The sequence below is a fragment of the Bombyx mandarina genome, chromosome 12 (genome assembly GCF_030267445.1).
Source record: "Bombyx mandarina strain Sakado chromosome 12, ASM3026744v2".
Classification (NCBI taxonomy): Eukaryota; Metazoa; Arthropoda; class Insecta; order Lepidoptera; family Bombycidae; genus Bombyx; species Bombyx mandarina.
Window position 1 is genome coordinate 10334413 of NC_143219.1, and position 16922 is coordinate 10351334.

Genomic DNA, 16922 nt, shown 5'->3' on the forward strand with positions numbered 1-16922 from the left:
TTACGATAATCAGAAGCGCGGCAGGGCCCCTAGGCTCTTATTAGTAGTACTGATCCATGGGCGGCCGCGCAAAGTTAAATCATTACCAAATATATTTTAATTTCATCTATCATAGTTTAGGGTAATGTTTACATCATGCATATATGTAGAAGTGGGCCTTGGACGCCATTTAAATTGGAAAAGAAATAATTGAAATTAATAACTAAGTTTTTAATAGTTATTTTTTATTAAGCCATAAACACCACAAAAAATATGAAAAAGAATATTAAAACCCCAAAAACTTTAAACATTAACGCCCTATTTCCAGTTACATTTTGGAAATATTTCAATATTTCTCTGTGGCCAGCTTCAACATTCATTTCTGCCTCATGAATGTTTGCATCAATTCTACCAATGGCTTCATCTTGTTCTTTTACCATATGAGCCAATTGTTGAAATATGCCTCCCAACTCCACAATAGTGCTTTCAATGTTATGCATAGTTTCAGCTCTCTGTTGTACATATGAGTCTGTATCATCTCTGAATGCAAATTGCTGTGCTTGTAAACTTGTAGCTTCACCCAAATCTATGCTTACTTCATCTTGTTGCAATAGAGATGGTACTTCTTTTACAACCGGTGTCACCCTTGAAAATTGTTCACGCCTGCTGTTCTGTTGCTTCAAATTTTCTGAACGAACTTCTAAGACCTGCAAACATTAATTTATAAGTTCATTACATCATAAAATTTTCTGCCTTTAATTTCGTTCATAATTAAACTGCTAAACTTAAAATATGGTGAACTTTTACGAAAAAAAAGTGGAACAGTATAATATAGATCAGTAAAATTTCAAAGAACTAAACTGGGCTTATAAATTTAGCTTCATATTTATGAAAGCATATCAGTTTACTTGCTATTGTTAATTCAGAAGAGCATAAACCATTTTTACAAAGTTTTAAATATCCAGGAACCAATTATATGTAGGAACAAATTACCTGTTTAAATTGATTACTCATTGAAGCAAGGCGTGACTGTAATGCGAGTACAACACTAGATGAATGACTGTGCATACTGCGACGACCTCTTGGCATTTCACCTAGTCTGGCAATTTGTTGATTTAAAGAATTTAAGTCTCCTTTAATAATATAAGTTAGTTCTTGAATTTCTGTGGGACGGTCATCAAATAATGATTTCCTCTTAGCCACTGCAACACAATTATTAAACATTTCAAGTAAATTTTCTTATAAGAACTTTAAAATAATCTGATTACAAAGGGATGTTGTTTAATTAATTTGTCATAAATTGTAAACTAAGATTAACTTAGTGCTAAATGACTGTTATCATATTCTTGATATATTCATTTTTTATATTTTATATATATTGAGGAGTGAAAGGCTGTTTGGTTTAAAAGACGTTTCGCTCAATACACTACATTTATCTCAGTAATTAAAGTTTTTATTTGGTATTACCATCAACAGTTCGATGTTTTCACTTGAATTTCACATGATTTGTTGAACTTCAATTAATTTTACTCCATTCATTTAGGTAGCTGAAGAAGTTATTTTGTTATATTTTTTCACAATATTAATTTTGAATTTCATGATTTGATGATATACAGTAACATTCATAAAATATAAATTTTGTAGGGCAATTTTTGTTTGTATTGGTATCATTACCTCTATGACCTAACTTCATTTTAGAGAACAATTTCTTTGTACCTAGTTTATAGCAATGTAGCGTTTCTTTTACATCTTATTAAAAAAAAATGTTTATTTAACATTTTATAAAAGCAATAAATGAAAAGAATATAACACTTCATATTGGACTTATGCCTGAATCATTTAAAATACTTACACAAGGCTAACTTTTCCAATTTGGTATATGTACTAGTAATATTCTTACTAATTACTTTTGCCATACTCATGAATTGGGAGTAAGTTTCCAACACAGCAGCTTTTCTATCATCTCTTACGGTTGGTTTGTTTAAGAAACGTCCTTGGAGACTGCGTACAGTTGAAATGAATTCACTTGTTCTATCTCTTGAAGCCATAACTGGTTCAAAAACAAATTCTTCTAAAAATTTAAACACGTCCTGGTCAGATGATTTAAGAATCAATGTTGATTTGGAATTTGATGAATTCTCGTAAGGCCGCGATTCCCCGTAATGAACACCTTTCTTATCTAATTTATTGTATGAATCCGTTTCTGTTTCCAAGAGTCTTTCTGTAACGCCTATATTTCGCCTTCGAGGAAGCATCGCATTGTAGTCTTCAGTCTCCACCTATAAAGTTTTACAGAAAAAACGTTGTCAACTTTGTTTGATAAGTAAATTACATTAAGTCAAACAGTACTGTTACACCACACGTATGCTTTACTTGTTAATGATTGGGGATATTTTGTTTGAAAATGAAAACTTACAATTTACATAATTGAGGCAGTATTTCACAATTTTACATTCCAATACTTACTTAGAAAACCAATAGCGTTCAAATAATTACGTACTTTCATAGTACATTCATGTGTGTACAATATTTATCATTTCATCTCATCGATTCTTTTCAAAACTCGATGATATATCTATCTTTTAAATTATCAAGTCCCACTATTCCATTTTTTAGATAAGGTATGTAGGTACCTACCGACAATCCTTTATTTTTAATCACTCGATAGATTCCAGACACGTAGTCATAGACAATACACTTAACACGTAGGGGTAGTCATAGACTATTCTGGCTTAGTTTGTCCATTACACCGGTCACTCACATGCGCACGAATACGCAAACCCGCAAGGGTAGGACGACATTTGCGAATGATTATGCAAAGTTTTCGCTGCATTCGTGGTTTTCCAAGCTGTGTCGGTTTTTTAACAGACATCAAAGCGCGCGAACCTCGAACCTTCGCGTAGTCTCCCACACATTCGCTTGCCCCGTTGCGCCGACGATTGCGAAGGTAACGGTCGCCGTTTTCATAGTTCGTGACGTCTACTGTGTAGCGTATCTTCATCAAAAGAAATCCCATAAAAACAGCATGGCTGTTAATGATGTCTGGGAAAGAATTCAAAAATCTGTTTCTTTTCAATGTTCTATTGACGAATTAAAAAGGAGGAGAAATTCGTGAGACATTCGTAAACAAGTGTAGGAGGAAGCGCAAACGGTTTCGCAAATTGAGTATGCGAACCCATTTGCACAGCCGCTAGGTTTGCGAATGAATGTTTGACGGCCCTTGCGCAAACATTCGTACAATGTACGAATATTTGCGCGCATGTCAGTGGCCGGCATTAATACGTTAAGTTTTTTTTTATCTCAGATCTACTTTTTTTACTCTTTGGGTTACAGTCCTGTTTCATTTTCATCTTTTTATGGATTTTAGTTTCTCTTCATGACAACAAATTGTTGCCGTAAAATTTATTCTAAAGAAATAAAATAATAATTTCATCTGTCATTTGAAACATATTCAACAAAATTTTCACAATACAAACATCTGGAACAGCCATTTCAATGTAATCTCAAAAAGCATATTAATTTAACTGTTGTACCACTTCGTTAGAATTGATGTGGGTATACCTAGTTGTTTGTCTTAGCAATTTTTGGCAGACTAATGACAATGTGTTTATGTTTCTATAGAGAAGGTCGATCTCTTCACTTCCAACTATTTAAATTAAATGACGAAGAAGTGACACCAACGAACATGTGTGTGTGTATCAAAAGATTATATCGTGTGATGATCAATGGGTCGTTTTTAAATTTGGGGCCAAAAGCGAGTTATTTAATTCACATAATAACCTTAATGTTACCGTAATTATATGTTCAGTAAATTTGTTGTCATAACAGGCGCGTGGTCCTATAACTATACACCACTATTTTTAAATTAGTACAAAAAAATTAACTGGGCTCTAAGTATCTTTAACTAATCATATTATATGGTAGTTAAAAATAAAAAAAACACTAAGTCTCAGAACTGTCCATAAAAATACGTAATAATTGGTAAATGCTAAATAACTAAATCAATGACCGATAGTACGTGCGGCGGGGTTTTAGTATCTACGGGGCGCTGCTCCATTGATAAATTCCAGGAAACTCAAGTCAACTCAACTCAACAATAACGACAAAAACCTAAACACTACTAAATTGTTAGCGGAAGTGTGCGCATGCTTTTTTTCGTTGCAACAGTTGTTTGTTTAAGTTTTCCCTGATGCGATGGCTTATCAGTTCACATCACGGGAGTATGTAGCTATGCTTCGTGGGTACTTTTTGAGTGGAGAAAATGCGAGTGCAGCTGTACGTATGTACAGGGAAGAATACCCGAACGCTCGACAGCCAAATGTGCGAACCGTGGTAAATGCTTACCAGCATTTGCTTGATCACGGTTCATTCCACGCACCGTCACATAGTCAAGAACGAGGAAGACCGGCGTTGTGACAAAATCTGTACGACGATGTACTAGCGTATTTTGAAGAGGATCCCCGGCGGAGTACAAATGACACTGCTCGACGGTTTAACAACAGCCAGTCCTGTGCCTGGAAGATTGTTAATAAGGCCGGATTATATCCATATCACTACAGGAAATCTCAGGAATTAACCACCGTTGATTATGTAGCGAGGATTTCATTTTGCACCAGGATACTGAACAATACCGAAGCAAATGTATTATTTTCTGCATTGGGCCTGTAGCTTGGCCTCCACGCTCACCTGACCTCACGCCCATGGAGTTCTTTTGTGGAGTGAAATTAAGAGATGTGTGTACAGAAGCGAGCCGGTTAGGCTCGAACAATTAAAACAGCGCATATTGGACGCTTTTGACGAAGTGCAAAGACAGAGAAGCGCACTTCTCTTGTTAAAAACGAGTTAATGAAACTTGCCCGTCAATGTATTGACAATGGTCGTGGACATATCGAAGGACAATTGAATATACAAGTATTCATGATGAGATGATATGGGATGAAATATAATCTCAGTAAAATGGTGGTTATTTACTGAAATTTTTTTAGTGGACTTTTTGCGATCCCGAGAAGTTACGTCCAGCGGCTTTGTTTCATTTTACCACATTTGTGCACTTTCACAGATATTAAACAGTTAATAAACCACCGTTATTACACATTTAAACCTGAAGAAACACTAAATAGACAAAATAAAACAAATCACACAACTTCACTCCTCACGTTCCCCCCAAAAAGTCGCTGTCATTTTTTTTTTAAATTTTTTTTAGGTATTTTATGACCTGGTAGCTAAGACTTTTAAGTCATGTCTTATTTTAATTTATACTCTTATTTTTATGAAAAATGATGAAATGAAATGAAGATGATTAATTTGAGACATTAATCAACTGGGATGAAATCAAATGAAATGAAATGAGATGATATGGGATGAAATATAATCTCAGTAAATTGGTGGTCATTTACTGAGACTTTTTCGTTGGACTTTTTGGAGGATCCCGAGAAGTGACGTCTGGCGGCTTTGGTTCATTTTCCCACATTTGTGCACTTTCACAGATACTAAACAGTTAATAAACCACCATTATTACACATTTAAACCTGAAGAAACACCAAATAGACAAAATGAAACAAATCACACAACTTCACTCCTCGCGTTCCCGCCAAAAAGTCGCTGTCATTTTTTTTTTATATTTTTTTTAGGTATTTTATGACCTGGTAGCTAAGACTTTTAAGTCATGTCTTATTTTAATTTATACTCTTATTTTTATGAAAAATGATGAAATGAAATGAAGATGATTAATTTGAGACATTAATCAACTGGGATGAAATCAAATGAAATGAAATGAGATGATATGGGATGAAATATAATCTCAGTAAATTGGTGGTCATTTACTGAGACTTTTTCGTTGGACTTTTTGGAGGATCCCGAGAAGTGACGTCTGGCGGCTTTGGTTCATTTTCCCACATTTGTGCACTTTCACAGATACTAAACAGTTAATAAACCACCATTATTACACATTTAAACCTGAAGAAACACCAAATAGACAAAATGAAACAAATCACACAACTTCACTCCTCGCGTTCCCGCCAAAAAGTCGCTGTCATTTTTGTTTTTTTTTTTTATTTTATGACCTGGTGACAGAGACCTTTAGGTCATATCTTATCTGGAAAATGTTCATTAGTTTGGGGCTGTCATTTATAGTTCACTTTTATCATAGATTATCATAGACCTATATAGTAGGGACACGACATATTGTACTATACGTACAATTGCTTATATAAATAGCACCCATTTTAGAGGCACACACATAAACATATATCTATCTCGGTCTTACTCAGCACTTTAACTCGCAGGAAAACAATATAACAGTATTTCAGTGCGTACATAAAATGAAACATGAATATACGTAAATGTCTAATGAGGCCGAAAATCCGCCATGTTGAGCGCTCCAAATGTCATTGTCACGTCAGTTCGGCCGTCTGTTTTGGGTTGTACATTATTTATTGACTTTGATATCGATTTAATATGATTGCTTATATAAAATTTCATATTTTATCATGCTTAAAACATACAAAAATAATAATTAAAACGTATTTTATAGGATCTCAAGAAAGTCGATGCCCCAAAACTATTATCTATATATATTTAAATTCATTATGGAGCCCTCATCCGATAAATTATTTTTCGGTCGGAATCTATTGATCATGACACTCATTATAAATACCTCTTTAAAATATGTCATCAAAACATATTTAGACATTCTGTTTAGATATTTCGGGAAAAAGGCTACCGACAAAATCTCTTCGGAACTATTTAAATAAAATAGTTTTATGACGCAGTGAATAAAACACTATTGTAAATTTGGTAAATATTTAATAATTAAGTGATTTTAGATAGGAAGTCACAAGGAATGACGTTTGTAATTAATGAATAAATGTTCTGTAGGCGTTTTTTTTTTCACGCGGTCCCTTGATAAGTTTAAAATTTGAATCACTCTCAAGTGAAAGTGATTCAAATGGTGCGGCGTACCTTCCTTGAGGTGCGCTGCGGTAGTGTGTTACGGACTTTAGAGTCAGCAAAACAATTAAAATAGATTGTAATAGTCTAAGAAAAACACGTACTCAAAATACGATAACATTTAGCATGCTAGAAATGGGCAGATGGCACTGTACTACGCCATATCTTTATGTTTTGCGACAAACGACAACTTTATAAAATCAGTGTAGCAACTTTTAAAAATCATCATATCGTTTACTTGGCAAATTCGAAGGACGAACTTGTCTTAGATTTCACACATCTAAATCATATCATATTTGCACATAATAATATACCTACTTACTTCCCATTAAGGTATAAATTCTACAAATAAATAATACTCAACAATATTTAAAATAAAATGAGCCAAGAACGTTTATCGATAAAACCTGATAACATTGAAATCTTTTGCACAGCACTAAAACCGCCATGCTTTGTGGTCAGATGACGTCACAGTGGCACAAATTTTTTGTTGACGTTTCATTTCCAAAAGTTTCCTACTTCAGTGTAGATTATACACTTAATATATTACTTTAATTTTAATGTTATACTACACTTTACAGTACTTTACACATTTATGTGTTGGTAATATGATGTCCAACAGTCCAACCCTATTATTCAGGTAATTGATTCTAGCGATGTGAACCGATTACAATTTCTGGCTCCGGTTTATTAATACTATTGTATTAAATCAAAATTTTGATGCAAGAAGCATAGTTGGTCCAACCCTATTATTCAGGTAATTGATTCTATCGATGTGAACCGATTACAATTTCTGGCTCCGGTTTATTATTTAATACTATTGTATGAAAAACTCGATTGTAGACGTACGCGTTTTTCGACTTTTATATTATTTTATTTTATTTTTTGGATTTGGATCAGTAGTTTAGTGTAGTTTGTATATTTATATTTGTTTTTTTTTAAGTTTTATTTGTTTAAATTTTATTTAAAAGTGAAATAAGAGTTTTATTGGTAAGTTTTGTCTTTCTTAACTTTTGCTCCTTATGGAGCCGCCTGATGACCCTGGGGGCGGAGAAGTCCCTGGGGTCGGTTATAATGTAACAATATCAAATGAATCTGGAATGGAAACAGATGGATCCGTTAAATCTAGCAGTGGTGCTCGAAAACGTAGAGCCACTGTCAATAAGCATTGCTCTAAATGCCATAAAAAAGACGAAATCGGAAACAAAATCAGGGCAAAGAAATAAAACCAAACGAATGTGATTGCATACCTTTGTTTAATAATAACATTAACACCCAAAGTATTACTCCTCCCCAATTCACTGACTCGCAACTGAATTCCAATCAGTCCAATCAGTACAAAAAACCAGAATCGGTAGCCAGATTAACTTATCAGGTAAGTGATGCAGCACCATATGTTGTTCATGTGCAAAAAATACAGCAAACTTCTAATGACAATGTTACTGTTCACCCTATCGCTTTTGGTCGTTTTTTAAAAAGGAATTCTATCCTCAACATCGTTAACGGAAGCTTAAAACGAATTGGCCGTAATAGACTGTCTCTCTTTTAATAATTACCAGGACGCAAATTCTTTCTTAAACAGCCCTGCTTTGCAATCCGCCGAGTATAAGGTTTTTATCCCAACGTTTACTGTGACCCGTATGGGTGTTGTAAGAGGCATACCTGCTGAGTGGTCAGATGAAGAAGTTATGGAAAATATTAATTTACCTGTTGGATGCGGTCCGATTTTAAAAGTAAGAAGAATGAGACGGCGTATCATTACTAGTAATGGCACTGAATTTAAGGCTACTGAAACTGTGGTTCTCACCTTTGATGGGCAAATTCTACCTAAGCGAATTTTTATTTGCTACACTGCTCTCCCAGTGGATCTTTACATTTTCCCCACAATACAATGTTACAATTGTTGCAGATTTGGTCATGTAAAAGCATTATGTAGGTCAAAACCAAAATGTTTCAAGTGTGGCCGAGACCATACTGCTGACCAGTGCTCTATCCTAGAGGAAGATGCACATTGTTGTTTATGCCAAGGTTCCCATTTTGCCACAAGTAAAAGATGTCTAGAATTTGAGTGCCAAAAAGCCATTAAAGAAACTATGGCCAAGAGCTGTATTTCGTACGCTGAAGCATCTAAAATTCACGCACCCATTTCTAAAATATCTTATGCTGATGCTTTACTTTCTTCTTCCAATATCGGGGCTTCTACTATTTCTACTCCTCGATATGAACAGCCTCATAAACAACCTTTCAGTAACTCTTACAAAAAGACTGTTTTTCTTAAACCAAAATCTGTTCCTGAGCTATCTAAAGGATATGACAAAAAAACACAACAAGAATTAATTAAGGACTATGATATGCCCTCACCCAGAAATGGTATTGCATTAAACTCAAATAACCATAATGAATTGACATTACAATCAATTGCAGACCTCATTAAAATTCTCATTAACACTTTATCACAGTCTAATATTCTTCCACCGTCCAACGCTGCTCCTTTAATTGACACTATCGTTAACTTACCAAATTATATTAATAATGGACAAGCAAGCCAAAGCTCTACAGTGGAACTGTAGAAGTGCTTCGTCTAAGAAAAGTGATATTATTTATCTTATAAATAAATATAAACCTTTTATCTTTGCTCTACAGGAGACTTGGCTAAAACCAGGTGCTCCTTTTAGGTACTCTGGATATACCTGTCTCCGGGAAGATCGTATTGACGGGTATGGCGGGGTTGCCTTACTAGTCAAACATCATCTTCCTTTTTCTCACTTTCCTATTCCTTCTCACAGTAATGATTTTTCAATTATTGCTGCTATTGTAAATAATATCTGCTATGTTTCAATATATATCCCTCATCCAAGTTCTTCTATCTTTGTTGAACTTGATTCTATCATTTCTACACTTCCTAAGCCTTTTATCTTATTAGGCGACTTTAACAGTCAATATAGTTCTTGGGGCAGTTCAACAACCAATACATATGGAGTTTCATTGATTGAACTGTTAGACTCCCATAATCTTTGCTTTCTCAACGACGGTTCTGTGACCCGGCGGACCTCTCCCAATGAAGGCTCAAGTGTCCCTGATTTAAGCATTTGTACTCCTAGTTTAGCTTCCACTATTTCATGGTCTACACTTTCTTCTTCATATGGTAGTGACCACTTCCCTTTACTTCTTAGATTTCCTTTTCATATTAATTTTCCATTTAGACATTCTCCTAGATTGAAATATCGACTTAATAATGCTGATTGGAATACCTTTAAAACCCGTATAGAACAAAAGATGACTTCTCTTCCTAATATCTCACATGGTTCAGAATCAGTTTGTGCTGAAGCACTAACTAAATTATTTATAGAGGTAGCTGACAAAACTTTTCCGCTTAAAAATGGTGCTCTGGGCATTATTCCATCTCCACCTTGGTGGGATCAAGAATGTTCGGATGCAATTAAAAAAAGAAAACAAGTTGAGCTCCAATATTGTGAGAATTGTACATCTGAAAATTTTTATCTGGTTACATATGCTTTCAAGGCCACTAGTTTATTATTCAAAAAGAAAAAAGCAGATAGCTGGAAATCATTTTGTCTCTCTATTTCACCTAATGTCTGTCATTCTGTGGTATGGCGTAATATTAGAAGATTCAGGTGTGCATTTACTGAAACTTCTTCTGGTTTTCTCCCGCCTTCATTAAATAATCAATTCCTGGACAGACTTGCCCCTACTACTGTTCCTGAAAGAATAATTATACCTCTGATGCCACTGAACCCCTCTGGTCTCAATAGTCCATTTTCTATGTACGAAATTAAAAGAATACTATCTTCATTAGTAGACTCTGCTCCTGGTGACGATGGAATCCCATATTCCTTCATCTCTCATTTAGGTGACCACTCTCTTGAATATATCCTGAAATTGATAAATACAGTCATGTTAACCGGTTCTATTCCTCCACACTGGAAAAATCAGATTATTATACCCATTCTCAAACCTAATAAGAATTCCTCTGATGCAAACTCATATCGTCCTATTGCATTATCTTCGGTCTTGATAAAACTCTGTGAACATTTGGTGAAAACTCGCCTTGAATGGTTTATAGAAAGCAATAAATTGCTTTGTGACAGTCAATTTGGTTTCCGTCGAGGGAAGAGTACATTGGACAGTATTTCCATCTTTATCACTGACATTTTTTTAGCTTTTTCAAGGAATGACTCTGTTGTTGCCACATTTTTAGATGTACAATCTGCTTATGACAATGTAGTGTTGTCAGTTTTCCATAAAAAGCTACAGTATTTGAATGTACCTGTAATGTTATCAAATTTTATCATAAATACTTTATATGAAAGACACATTACTCTAATTTTACAAGACTCTACTGTTGCAACCAGAATCTTATGGAGAGGTCTCCCTCCAGGATCAGTCTTAAGTCCCATCTTATATAATATTTATACCCATGATATGAAAGCTTCTTTAAGTAATCAGATTTGTATCCTTCAGTATGATGATGACCTTTTACTTTATTCCATTCATCAATCACCAGCTATTGCTTGCTCATTACTGTCCCATTCTCTTAATTTATTAAAAACTTGGCTCGATACTAATTGTCTTGAAATATCCCCCACTAAAAGTGCAGCCAAGCTTTTTTCTAGAATGCGACTTCCTCCTCCAATCAATGTGTATTTTGGTAATAATATTATCCCTGTTAAAAAATCTGTGAAGTTCCTTGGTGTGTTTTTAGATTCTAAGCTCTCTGGTATAAATCATTGTGACTACATTTTTAATAGGTGTGAGCGAACCGTGAACATCCTTAGATGTTTATCCGGTGTATGGTGGGGTGCCCATCCCTTTTGTATGAAACTCATGTACAATGCTTTAATCCGAAGTATTTTAGACTATCATCATCATCATCATTTCAGCCTATCGCCGTCCACTGCTGAACATAGGCCTCTCCAATAGATTTCCAGTGCGACCGGTCCATTGCCACCTGCATCCAACGAGACCCAGCGCTTTTTACTAGGTCGTCGGTCCATCTAGTAGGTGGCCGTCCCACACTGCGCTTGCCAGTACGTGGTCGCCACTCCAGGATCTTTCTGCCCCATCGACCGACCGACCGACCGACCGACGTGGTGCTTCACTAGGGATCTTTTTAGAAGGCTCAAAGTCGCGCAGCGAGCTATGGAGAGGGCTATGCTCGGCATTTTCCTACGTGATCGAATCCGAAATGAGGAGATCCGTAGAAGAACGAAGGTTGCTGACATAGCCCGTAGAATTAGTGAACTGAAGTGGCAATGGGCCGGTCACATAGCACGAAGAGAGGACGGTCGATTTAGACTATGGTACCTTTTTATTATCTCCTAGAAATGTAACCCCTTTAAAAAAGTTAGATAATGTACAGTCTAAGGCATTAAGATTAATCACAGGAGCTATGAAAACTAGTCCAATTAACGCTTTACAAGTAGAATGCGTTGATTCCCCATTACATCTTAGACGACAATATTTATCTGATAAATTCATATTTCGCTCAATTCATATCTCGCTTCAATATGCCAACCATCCTCTCCGATCTAAGATCCAAGAACTGTCTCAATTATTTACAACTTCAAATTATTGGTCAAATAAATCTTCACCTTGTCTCCTTGTAAGCTTCAATAAATTTATTAATATTCAAGCTCCAACTCACACCTTGTCAACTTACCCTTTATTTGGAACCAATTTTGAATCTCTAAATAATTCTCCAGACATTAGATTTAATATTGGTATAAATAAGGGCGATTCCCACTCAAAGATTATTTTTAATTACTTCTGTGAGCAAGACTGCCCTGAATACAATTACATATTTACAGATGCCTCTAAACACGGTTCGTCTGGAAATGTAGGCATAGGAGTGTTTCACTTACAAAGTAAAACTACAATAAAAATAAAGTTATCATTATTGAGATTAGGAGTTTGCTGTATATATGTAAGCAATTAGGGTTGTCTGTGTCATTTGGTTGGATACCTGGGCATTCTGGTATTTTTGGTAACGACATAGCAGACCAACTAGCAAATGAAGCTGTTAAAGATGGCGATGCTAATTCGTATAAAAATTATTATCATGATTTGGCCTCACTTCCTGTTTATTTTCTTAGAAAATCTTGGGCTGATCTTTGGATTCAGAGCAGTTTAATTAAGGGTAAATATTTTTCATCCATACAGCCCACTGAAACCATGGTTTTTAAAAATGAAATTTAATAAAAAGGAAACATCGTCTCTTATTCGTATGAGATTGGGTCATGTGTGTACCCCAGCACATCTTACCAGATTTCATATTATTGATAATGAAATGTGTGAGTGTGGGCTGAATATTGGTGATTTAAATCATATCATTCTGTCCCGTCCTCGGTATTACCACTCCATGTTATTTGATCACTCTGATCCTTCTTCCAGTATTCCGTTACCTACATCTGTTCCTGTTTTGCTTTCATCTTTAAATCATAATGTATATAAAAAGTTATGTTTATTTCTTACTGTAAATAATATACAGTTATAAGTACATACCTATGTATATAATTAATATTCTATTTAATTTAATTAATTAATTACTGTTCTTTTCCTTAGCGTAGAATTTTGTATTAGAGATAGTTTTTATCCTGCTGATCCTTTCCTTTTCCTTTAAATTTCGTTCGATGTAAAATTCTTTTCCTTTTCTACTCCGTTTCCTTACCTTTGTCTGTGGCAATACGCACTGCGCGATGCCATAAAAAAAAAAAAAAAAACTATTGTATTAAATTAAAATTTTGATGCAAGAAGCATAGTTGGTCCACTGCGTCGTCCAGAAGCCTGCTCCTTCTGGATGTTAGCACGTACCCCGACGTCGAAAACATACGTTCGGAAGGCACAGAAGTTGCTGGGACTGATAGGTATTTAAATGCTATTTTGTTTAAAGGCCTAACATGAGTATTGCTCATCCAAAAAGTGGCAGCAATTTCGGTTTGGTTTCCTATAGCGGCTTCAGTCTCAATATACATTCGCACTGTATTCACTGCGGCCGCCGTGGCGTTCGGAATATCCCGTTTTCGCGAATGCAAAAAATCCAGAATACCAGGCTTTTCAAAATTGTTTGTGGTTTCTTCTGGCTGCTCCGATTATAAAACGAGAGTTGAAAATTCTTTAAGAAGATTCCCCAGTTCACGACGCACCATATCTTTTGCAGACAACATGTGCTCTGGTTGGCGAAAGCCATTTCTGAGTGTTGGGTGCAGATATGTGGATATTTGGGTCACGGTCCTCATTTCGTACGCTAAAAGTCTACCAACCATATTGTGGTTATTGCACTGTAGTTTTTAAATGTAATGCACGGTAATTTGGGTTTGAAACACGGTTTTTTTAGGTACCTTGTATATTTGATCTGGTAGCACTGGTGTGAACTGTGAATGTAATGCCGGCCACTGACATGCGCGCAAACATTCGTACAATGTACGAATATTGCCGTTGAATGCCGTTTGAAGGGCCGTCAAACATTCATTCGCAAACCTAGCGGCTGTGCAAATGGGTTCGCATACTCAATTTGCGAACCCGTTTGCGCTTCCTCCTACACTTGTTTACGAATGTCTCACAAATTTCTCCTCCTTTTTAATTCGTCAATAGAACATTGAAAAGAAAAAGAGTTTTGAATTCTTTCCCAGACATCATTAACAGCCATGCTGTTTTTATGGGATTTCTTTTGATGAAGATACGCTACACAGTAGACGTCATGAACTGTGAAAATGGCGATACGTCCGTTACCTTCGCAATCGTCGGCGCAACTGGGCAAACGAATGTGTGGGAGACTACGCGAAGGTTCGAGGTTCGCGCGCTTTGATGTCTATTAAAAAACCGACACAGCTTGGAAAACCACGAATGCTGCGAAAACTTTGCATAATCATTCGCAAATGTCGTCCTACACTTGCGGGTTGCGTATTCGTGCGCATGTGAGTGACCGGTGTTACACGTAATTAAAAACCGGTATTCTTAAATAAAAACCGGTTTTTCTCCGAACCGGCTTACATCCCTAACTGATTCTAAATTTTAGGCGAACCATAATAATAGAAAAAAAAAGCGCGGGAACCTCGGATAAGGCGGGAGTTTTTTTGGCTTTTAAATTTTTTAATTTAATTAATAGGGAAAGATTAGTGAAGTATTGTATTAATTAATATAATTATTGTATATATTTTATTTATTAGTATACGTTTTCATCTTTGGCGACTTCCTGGTAAGTTGTTTAACATCTTCCTATGAACGAGCCGCCGGATCCTGGGGGCACTGGCCCTCAGGACGTAGCAATTAATATGATTTTGAGTACTGAAAGTGACATGGACACAGATGGTTCAGTAATATCCAGTAATAGTCGCAAACGACGAGTAATAAAACAATCGAAAATCTGTAAGCACTGTAATAAAAAAAGAAAGAAGAAAAGTCATAACAATTTAGATGATGCAAATGGAGATAAGAACTCAGACTGTCTCTGCAACGGTATTAAGTCTTTAATCGCTCATAATAAGATTCCTGAACAAATATCAGAAAAAAGTGCTGATATTAATAATGTTTCAATTCCTCCTCGCCCGCCTCAAGTAAGCAGATTATTTTATGAGTCTTCGGATATTTCACCTTATCTTATCCATGTTCAGAAAAATCAAACCGCTCTCAATGATGGCACCACTCTTCATCCAGTCTCTTTTGGGAAATTTCTAAAAAAATATAATTTTTTCAATATTATCAACGGAAGTGTTAAAAAAATAGGAAGAAACCGGATCACACTGTCTTTCTCTAATTATTTAGATGCTAATGCATTTATAAAAAATGATTTATTAGGAAAAAATAATTATAAAGCGTTTATTCCATCTTTTCATTTAACGAGAATAGGACTAGTTCGTGGGGTTCCCATTGAGTGGTCACCAGATGAGATTAAAGAAAATATAAGTGTACCAGTAGGATGTGGGGAGGTTATTAAAGCTAGAAGATTAAATTATAAAAGTACAATAGAGGGCAAGACTGTCTGGAAGCCATCACAGTCTGTAGTTATTACATTCGATGGACAGGTATTACCAAAAAGAATATTTGTTTGTTATAACGCTCTAACTGTAGACTTATATACATTCCCGACTATTCAGTGCTACAATTGCTGTCGCTTTGGACATACCAAAGTACAGTGTAGGTCCAAACCACAGTGCTACAGGTGTGGCCATAATCATAGCGGAGAGTCTTGTAATGTAGAAGAAGAGCATATATCATGTTGTTTATGCAAGGGGAGTCATATGGCCACAAGTAAATCTTGTCCAGAGTTTTTAAGACAAAAACAAATAAAGTTATCAATGGCCCAAAAATGCATTTCATACGCAGAAGCATCTAAACTGCACCCGACCAGTTCAAGATCATATGCAGATATATTAATTTCAGATCCCATCCCTACACAGTCTCATACTTTCAATAATAATATAGACATACAAAGATCTCCTACTCATCATACTCAAAATTCTTATAAGAAAACATTTTTTCTTAAACCACGCAACATACCTCAAAAGCCATTAACAAAAACATATGATAAAGCAGCACACGATGCTATCATAAAAGATCCCCACATTCAATCCGCAAATGGTTGTGCATTCACCTCGAAAGAGGACGAAACTCTGTCAATTTCAGATTTAATTATTAAGTTATTATCTTACCTATTCTCAGATAAAAATTCACCATCCTTACCGAACAACGCTGCTATTCTATTGAATTTACTAAATCAAATTAATAATAATAATCAAAATAACTATGGACAAGGTACACAAAATACTACAGTGGAACTGTAGAAGTGTAAATAGTAAAAAAAGTGATTTAATATATCTTATAAATAAATATGATCCATATATTATAGCTCTTTCAGAAACATGGCTTAAGCCAAATTCTTTTTTTAGGATTTCTGGCTATACTTGTATTAGAGATGATCAATGTACTGGTTACAAAGGAACTGCAATTCTCATTAAAAATCCCCTCCCATATGTTAC

The 16922-nt window shown here is 35.4% G+C and overlaps 2 protein-coding genes across 4 annotated transcripts; one reads left to right on the forward strand and one right to left on the reverse strand.

The window, feature by feature from the left end:
• Positions 1–203: 203 nt before the first annotated feature.
• Syx5 (syntaxin 5) lies at positions 204–5149 on the reverse strand. 3 transcript variants are annotated; one of them, XM_028176676.2, is made up of 4 exons: positions 2617–5149; positions 1832–2258; positions 973–1181; positions 204–686 (listed from the first exon to the last, which is right to left on the reverse strand). In XM_028176676.2, exons 2-4 carry the CDS (start codon positions 2232–2234, stop codon positions 228–230), a joined length of 1071 nt encoding a protein of 356 aa, XP_028032477.1. In that variant the 5' UTR covers positions 2235–2258; positions 2617–5149; the 3' UTR covers positions 204–227. The 3 variants fall into 3 exon arrangements, with proteins under 3 accessions (XP_028032477.1, XP_028032475.2, XP_028032476.1); XM_028176674.2 differs by having other exon boundaries at positions 2480–5149; XM_028176675.2 differs by having other exon boundaries at positions 2446–5149.
• Positions 5150–14389: 9240 nt separating this feature from the next.
• Positions 14390–16727, forward strand: LOC149501810 (uncharacterized). Its single transcript, XM_089731685.1, has one exon. The coding sequence runs from the start codon at positions 15165–15167 to the stop codon at positions 16725–16727; it is 1563 nt and encodes a 520-aa protein (XP_089587811.1). The 5' UTR covers positions 14390–15164.
• The last annotated feature ends 195 nt before the right edge of the window (positions 16728–16922 follow it).

Excerpts from the sequence above, each read along its gene's own strand:
- LOC149501810 (XM_089731685.1), top strand. The coding sequence starts at position 15,165 with ATGAACGAGCCGCCGGATCCTGGGGGCACTGGCCCTCAGGACGTAGCA.
- Syx5 (XM_028176674.2), bottom strand. Across the intron at positions 1,182-1,831 it reads ATTGGAAAAGTTAGCCTTGT|TGGCTAAGAGGAAATCATTA; the intron begins GTAAGTATTTTA and ends ATTGTGTTGCAG. Across the intron at positions 687-972 it reads TGAGTAATCAATTTAAACAG|GTCTTAGAAGTTCGTTCAGA; the intron begins GTAATTTGTTCC and ends TAATGTTTGCAG.